The sequence below is a fragment of the Anopheles coustani genome, chromosome 2 (genome assembly GCF_943734705.1).
Source record: "Anopheles coustani chromosome 2, idAnoCousDA_361_x.2, whole genome shotgun sequence".
NCBI classification, from domain to species: Eukaryota; Metazoa; Arthropoda; class Insecta; order Diptera; family Culicidae; genus Anopheles; species Anopheles coustani.
Window position 1 is genome coordinate 88888584 of NC_071289.1, and position 7818 is coordinate 88896401.

The 7818-nt window shown below is 43.5% G+C and overlaps 1 protein-coding gene across 1 annotated transcript; it reads left to right on the forward strand.

Annotated features, from left to right (window-relative positions):
• Positions 1-6056: 6056 nt before the first annotated feature.
• LOC131265281 (trypsin-3-like) lies at positions 6057-7144 on the forward strand. Its single transcript, XM_058267542.1, has 2 exons — positions 6057-6174; positions 6267-7144. Exons 1-2 carry the CDS (start codon positions 6057-6059, stop codon positions 7142-7144), a joined length of 996 nt encoding a protein of 331 aa, XP_058123525.1.
• Positions 7145-7818: the final 674 nt, after the last annotated feature.

A 7818-nucleotide genomic window follows, 5' to 3' on the forward strand; every position in this document is an offset into this window, starting at 1 on the left:
CCCTCGCGCCACCGGTCTTGACGGAATAAGCTGCACACAGACGTCCCACAACACCTGATGGGGATAAAGTTGCAACGCGACTTAAACCAGCCAGCTCATGTTTAAATTCATGAAAGGAAACCTACATTTTTAGTTTGCAAGCTCGCTGTGCTGGCTCAAAAGGGTGCGAGCAGCACACGGTTTCGAAATGACGGAACGTGGCAAAAGTTGAAGCATAAAGAGCTTATAAAAATGAACATAAATCATGGCCCATGGGCGAGGTGTGGGCCGGGTCGGGAGAAATAGTTTTCCCAAATCAAGTACCTCCAACGGTTTATTCAAATGCAGCCCGGGTGAACTTTTATGCATAAATTTGTTTCGTTCATCAATTTCAGACTTTTCTCGGCGAGAAAACATAAAGTTGCTAATCGTTGCCATTTACCTTCACGGTTGCTTTCGCGAAAATTAACTACGTAGAAAGTTGTAAAAATTTCTAATAAAAGGAAGAATATAGCAAAAGCTTCGCAATGAATATTCAACACCAAAAACTACACTCACAACCCTAGTTTAATCAAACGAGCTACAAGTTGAACTACCTTGCCCGCTTCACATCGTCTACCAGCTCTGCCAGAAACCATTGCCAATGATGAAACCATACCGAAATGGTTTAATTTTTAAACTCAAGCTCCTGGAAAATGGGGGGTAACGATTCCAATTTGCCACGCAGCTCGAATGCTAAGCTGAAGCGAAGGAAGAATAAAATTGAATCAAAATTTGTTCCCTCCCTCGAACGGCATGCGAAAATGTGGCCACACTTCACCGACTTATTTTTCGCGACGCGGCGAAATCGTTTTCCTAGCGTCCGACGCCAGAGCGACACGTTGAGGAAAAAGCGTGAAAAAGCTCTTAGTTCTGCTAATAAATTTTACGAATTTATCCTTTGGCTCGAACCATTTTAAGGGGGGTGAACCACTACCCTACCTGGTACATTTTCCCCCCTGCACGAAACTGTTCGTACGTAACCCTATCTACCCTTCGAGAGTGAGGTGATTACGATAAAGAGTATAAAAGGTGAAACTTTTTTCTCAAGACGAACACGGGCACGTGCAGGATGACGATGCGTATTTCCGTGCACCCGAGACCCGATAGGAGGAGGCAAATGTACAAAACTCGTTATCATTCCCGAAACCGTGCGAAAACGTGACAACACTCGTACAAAAGTATTTTACAAGGAAGAATAACCGTAGAAGAAAATGGAAAGAAAAAAATGCAAGTTCAGCTTAAGAATAAATAAAAGTATCTTTATGCGTTACATTTTGTGAAGTCATGGTGTTTTGTCGGGAATGGAGCAATATTTATTCAGTTACAGGAGTTTTCTTTTCCTTCCTGCTCGTCAATTTCAACTGCCAGTTTTTCCATGCAAAACTCCTCATACGCTGTAGCCGGAAAGGCACCATCATTCAAGCTGTCCGGCGTCAGCTGGAAACGGAAATCGTTTCGACATTAACATTCAGCTTCATTTCTCCATAATCAGAGTGATTATGCACTCAAGCGAAACATTTCCCCGTTTTCGTGGGTAAGTAGATAATTTAACGCAATCGTTCGATTCGCCAATCATCCCCTAATTAGGGTTAATAAACCGTGCAAATTGAGAGAAAAATATAAAGTTTTCATGTAAAAAATTTCACTAAAGATATGAACTATCTTTAAGCATTTTTGCAACCTTTTTCTTGAAAGAAAACTCCAAACCTCGAAGCTAATTATAAACCGAGTGACATCAATTTGGATATTCCATTAGAGCATCAGTATAATCGTTTCACCACTATCGATAATTATCCAAAAGCTGTTTAATATTCGATGGTCAAAGATTCTGCTTGCATTAAGTACGCCTTGGGCACAAAGCGGAAATATACGAAAGAAAACGCTTAGCGGAATAAAATTGCTGCCGGAAAACCGTAGCCGTAATAAATCTTTCCAAATGAGTCGGTGATGGTAAAAATTGCTTTGAAAGAATTTCGCCCGAACATCACATTTTCCGAATCAATCCGCTTTCAAATCACTTCCATGTCTTGAAAGATTTTCAAACTTGACTATCCATGCACGGTGCCAATCTTTTCGTCTGGCCCTTACCGTTTCTGATAGAATTAAAGCGATTCAGTTGTTCAGCCTCAACGATAGTGGAAAAGAAATAAAGTTTTTCTTCTCGGCAGAATTTATCATCATTGGCTCGAACATAAGCCGGAAGTTTTTGCCATCAAATCTTCCTTAGGCAGTTGGACTTAGTAGTAGTGTTCATTTCGATACCCTGCCATCCGTACCCGTATCGTATTTCCCTCGGGAAAGAACAAACAATTGTAAAACAAATTTGCTAAGGGCATGTTGCGCCAAGCCTTCCAAGATTTCAGTTCGATCTTGTTCGTTGTTCTTCGGAGGGATTTTCTGCTGCCGTTCCCAATCGACAAACCGAGTGGATGTACCAAGCAGTAAGAAAGCTGATGATTTTTCATCCTTGTTTTCACTCGAATCCATCATGTCATCGATAGCTTGAACAGGCCCGAACACTTCTACTACAGTCGAACGAATTGCTTTGCATTTCTCATATGACATGGGCAATCTGTTTCCTTTTTGTTTAGACGATCGTTTCATGACTTTTGAAATCGTTTGTTGCGATATTTTTTTCACACAGGGTATGCTCAATATAAGGAAATTAAATAGTTTTTGAATAGAAAATAACCATATTTGAAAAAGGTATAAACGCCTTTAAAATCTTCTGTTTTGTTATGTACATACAGTAAATAACGTAACGCGTATAGCCTTTTGTACACTGCTTCCAGAAAACTCTATATAAAGAATGAATATATTATTTTGTAAGATTCGTCAAAGCCAGATTTATTGATTTTGAGATGATACCATTCGACTTGAACAAAAAAACAACGCTTGCCAGAGTTCCACGTATTCAATCGAACAGTTCAAAATCATACATTTTCTATGAAACCCCATTCGCCTGAAAGCTAAAGAGATCGAAACGAACTCATTTAACACCGATAGATATGTAAAAAGGGCAACGAAAAGGGACATGAAGGTACCGATGCGCGGATAAAGCAGAACGTAAATCATCCCTGGACGTAAATGACAATATATTGCTTCGTTTGAACTGAAACCGTAATGAAAATTTCATAAAATATGTAAAACCCATTCTCGGTTGACAAAAGGTCGTCGGAAAACCTCCTCGCATGGATGCTGTGTAGCAACTTCGAGGATCCTTGTACCCGTGAACAAACCGAACCGGAGCATCGGGATCGAACCGGATACAAGTATTTGGTAGCAATAAATTTTTGATACAACCGAAATCACCAATCGACACCGGACGTGTTGCAGCAAGTTGCCCTTGGTGTCATCGAAGCGTCGCCAAAAAGGTATGAATTTTTAATTGGATTTAAACTACCACGGCAGTTTCTAGAGTGGCTTGTAGCAAATTGAAAATTTGAATTCAGTGCTTGTGTCAGTTTATGAAAATCCGAATCCCCACACTGAATCGGTCGATTTGTATTTGCTAAAATATGTATTCAAAGCACATTAAAAAAAATCAAATAATGGCAGAAACTTGGTATATCTAAAATTTAAAAGAAATAAGCAGTAATACCAAATCAAAAACACAATAGTAACGTTTTGTTACTCAAAGGAACAATAAAAAAATACAAGTAGCATCGAATACAATATAATCTGATATATTCCTTTTGATCAGTTTCATTAAATCTGTTACCTTTACGGATTGTTTTACAAGCAGAATTATCTATTTGTAACGAGCATCAAATATGCGTAACATGATATGATTTAAATTCTGCTATATCTACGTTTACTCAACTATTTTCCAATATAGGATGCTACGCCAAAAATAGATAGTTGTGCCTAAGACCGGCAAGGTACAAATTAAATGCCAACGACATCCACAAAAAACCAATTTTTCCTCCGCGATGAAACAGGAGTGATGTCAAGAACGAGAGGAGGAAAGATTAAAAAGGAAACCAGGCAAACCGGCACACCCGAAAACGAACGCCACACATATTTCATGTGAGTTTTCATTTGAATGGAAATGCAATAAATATTAGACAACCGTGGTGTTATCCGCTTTGCCTGCGATCCCAATGTTGGTGAAGCGGCATGGCATGCAGGAGTCGCTGCACCGATGCAGGCCCGGTAAACGGAAAGGTGCCGAATTCAGCGAGGTTCATGCAAAATGGAAAACGAGTTCGGAATCTAACCATAACAAAGCCCAATTGGCACGGCAGAAAACTTCTACTTTCGAAACTGAAAAACAAAACTGCTATAAAACCGGTACAACTGAAGCAACAGCACCATGAAATTTCGGACCAGTTATCGTTACCCTCCGTTGGGTTCGTATCTAAACCGATCCAAAATCGAAAAGCGTGAAAATGGTGGCAAAATAGAACGGCACTTCGGCGTGGCAATAAAAAAAACACGTGAACATACGAATAGCTCTTCAGCTAGGGGGTTATTTTTTAAATGTCCAAACTGCCGATGCGAAATTGCAAAACTAGCCGGTTGATTTAAATTGTTGCAGCAGCGTGGTGGAATGTTTTAGTTATTCATCTAAAAGCGTGCAAAAACTAACAAGCATGAAATAGCATATTCTTTTGGGCATAATTTTTATTATTATTTGGCGAGTGGCGTAGTATCATCCTTATAAACTTTGTTTCAAAAACAGTTGCTTGGTTATATTGAAGGACTTGTTTAAATAAGATTTTTATATGAAGAGTTATTTCACTTGGATGCAATCAAAGCAACCAACAGTTTTGCAACAGTAATAGTTTATCATAGTACCAGGTCGAATTAAAATTCTCAAGCAAAAATAGAAAAACTAGTATGACCAGACCAAATCTTCTTTGAAGGTCTTTTCGTTTCCAGTTATTACGCTCTGACCATGTGTTCAAAGAGCAGAAAATGGTTCTAAAAGTCGCCCACATCGTCATCTCTATTATCATCGTCATGACCTGGAGCTCGGTAATGTTTGCTGCTGGATTCACTTTCTTGTCACCAGTCCATAACAAATGGCCCGCCATCGGCCGTATCGACGAAGAAGTAACTCACCGCCACCACACGATGTCGGAAGCTCTGGTAGAAACGCTAATTGAAAACATGTTTCAACCGGGAAAACGAACACCTGAAGCCAACGGTGCCGCGTCGAGAAAATGCTACCGTTTTCCTTGGTGGTCACAACTAACCGACAGTCGATTGATTGAGTGCTTTATGGTGCGGTCTCCTTGCAACCGGACGAATTGCACCGTCGTCTACGACCATTATGGCGGCGGAATGGAGTGCAATTTCGCATCCCACTCAGCCGGCTCCTGCGAAGGGATAGTACAGTGGAATCAATTGACGTATGGCGCCTGGTTGTCGTATGCCGGTAGGTTGTCCTCCATCCCGACGTTGATAATGAGCGTAGAGAAGTTTCCGGGAATTAAAGATCATTTGCATCCTACACAGTTTACGTTCCAGCCATCGAGCGTCCTAGGGAAGATGTTGGCGTTCTGGGAAATTGCCCCAATGGTAACGGTACCGCTTCAAGTCGTAGCCGAGGCAACTTGAGCGAACAACCATCTTTGAAGCAAATTTGTGGTTTACATTCAACGCCTAAGGGCGGGGGCGTGCTTACCGAACAGACAACGATAAACGATGGTGAAAGGCACAACGAAGCATCCTGTAACGCACACGTGATAGAACGATGTTTCCAAAACCAATCCCAGTTTAAGGTTCAAGTTGAAAGACTCATCCGTACGACGAATGAAGGTAACAGTTCAAAGAGACTTTGGAATACATTCAAAACTGAAAACAGTTTCAATCAATGCAACATTGAGCTGCGCGCAACGGTGCCACCATCGTCGAAGGTCGTATCTTCAAAGCATGATGGAGTATTTCTCCCCGCAAATCCCCCAAACGATACGTTTCAACAAGCCGAACCTCTGGGACGTATCCTTCCCTCAAAGGAACCATCAGTCGCAAAGTTTGTTGATAAGTTTCAAGCTTTTCAAAAGTGGGACTCTCACTGTTTCGCCACGATGATCCAATGCACGGCGGACCTGTCCCACGGGGAGCACCCGAAAGGACAAGTCGGTGAAGTATGGCCCATAAATGAAACCATATCCTTCGGCAACACGACTGGTAAAACAAAAGAAGGTAGGATGAGTGCTGCCTTTCGACATGAGGCACGTGTGTGTGTCCCCGAGAGAGTCCTAAAGATTGATGGAAGCTGTTTGTTTTCTTCGCAGAATATAGAAAGTTGTATAACTGCGACGAAAGCCCGCATGGACGAATCATCGGCGGGATGAACGCCCGCTCCGGCGATGCCCCGTTCATCGTGTCTCTGCGCAATCTGGCTCACGAGCGTCGGTACGGATTTGGATCCGGACTGTTCTGCGGTGGGTCGTTGATTAGCGCCCAGCTTGTGCTTACCGCAGCGCACTGCTTAAGTACCTCGGCGTCCAACATCGGCCTGGTGGCCGGCGTGTTGAACCGTTACGATCGCTACGCCCCGATGCAGATGCGTCGGGGTTTCCGCTACCTTCTCCATCCACACTTTGACCCAAAACCTCTGCACGCCGACATTGGCCTAGTGGCCGCCAGTAGTCCATTCGACTTGGAGAGCAGCCCGAGATATGTGCACCCGATCCCACTTCCGGCCCGGTCCCCCGGCGAAGGGTGGCACCAGTGTACCATCTTCGGCTGGGGTCGCACGCGGGAGGGAAAAAAACGTTCCATTCCGGTGTGTCTGCAGCGGGCGGACGTGGCCATACTGGACCTGGCGCAGTGTAATCGCTCCGTTAGTGAGGTCAAAAACGTACCGGACGGTGCGTTCTGTGCCGGCAGCTTCCTGGGTGGTATCGACTCGTGCAAGGGGGACTCCGGAGGTCCGCTCGTTTGTAACGGTACGCTTTATGGAATCGTTAGCTTCGGCTGGGGCTGCGGGCGGCCCGGGCTGCCCGGTGTGTACACGGATGTGTTCCGATTCCGGCCATGGATTGAAGCGTCCATCGATTCCGACACGCGAACGTGGAGTTCGCTCGCTGCCCGCGTCATTAACCGTGAGCTTCGCTGGGGAACTGTGACTTGTGTCGTCGTTGGGTTTATGGCGTCTCTTTATGTTTAACACCATCGAAATAAAATCATCACTTAGTGGACTATGCCTTTCTTCCAATTGTGTCGTAAAAGTGTTAATGCCATCGGCAGGGTTCTTCAAACGTATAACTAGGAATTGACCTGCAAGAATGATCGAAGATAAATAAATAGCCACACTCACTGTAACCGTTAAGTGTCACCATGCATTTACAGCAGGAAAGTCTTTTTTTATTTCTCCTAAGAAAGTTCACGCGACACCTATCGGTGGCAACGTTTACGTTTTGCGTCACAATAACACAATGTGGGTTAGCTTCGTTAGCCTCCCTCGCCCGCTTGAGGCGTAGACGGTTCCCTGTTTTTACGGGCCATGAGAGAAAATTATGGGGAGATGAAATTTTAAGAGCACCCGCCCATACCGGAGCGGCTAATGATATTTATAGTCTAATTTCGCTCAGTTAGGGTGCAATTTAGTAACCTTCACTTCGGCTTCAACTATTCCACTTAATTAGTTTTTAGTTTTATGACTACCAACAAGGGCAGCTGCCACTCCTGCACACCGTCTGACCCGGAATGGGTAGAAGTGTTTGCAGTGGGGTGGCTCTTATGAACCACAGAAACTAGCAAACAGTACACTATGTTGCCGCGGGAAGTGGAACAAGTTCCTGCTACCTTATATATTGTTGGTCCTCTGGACGGAATGGTGGT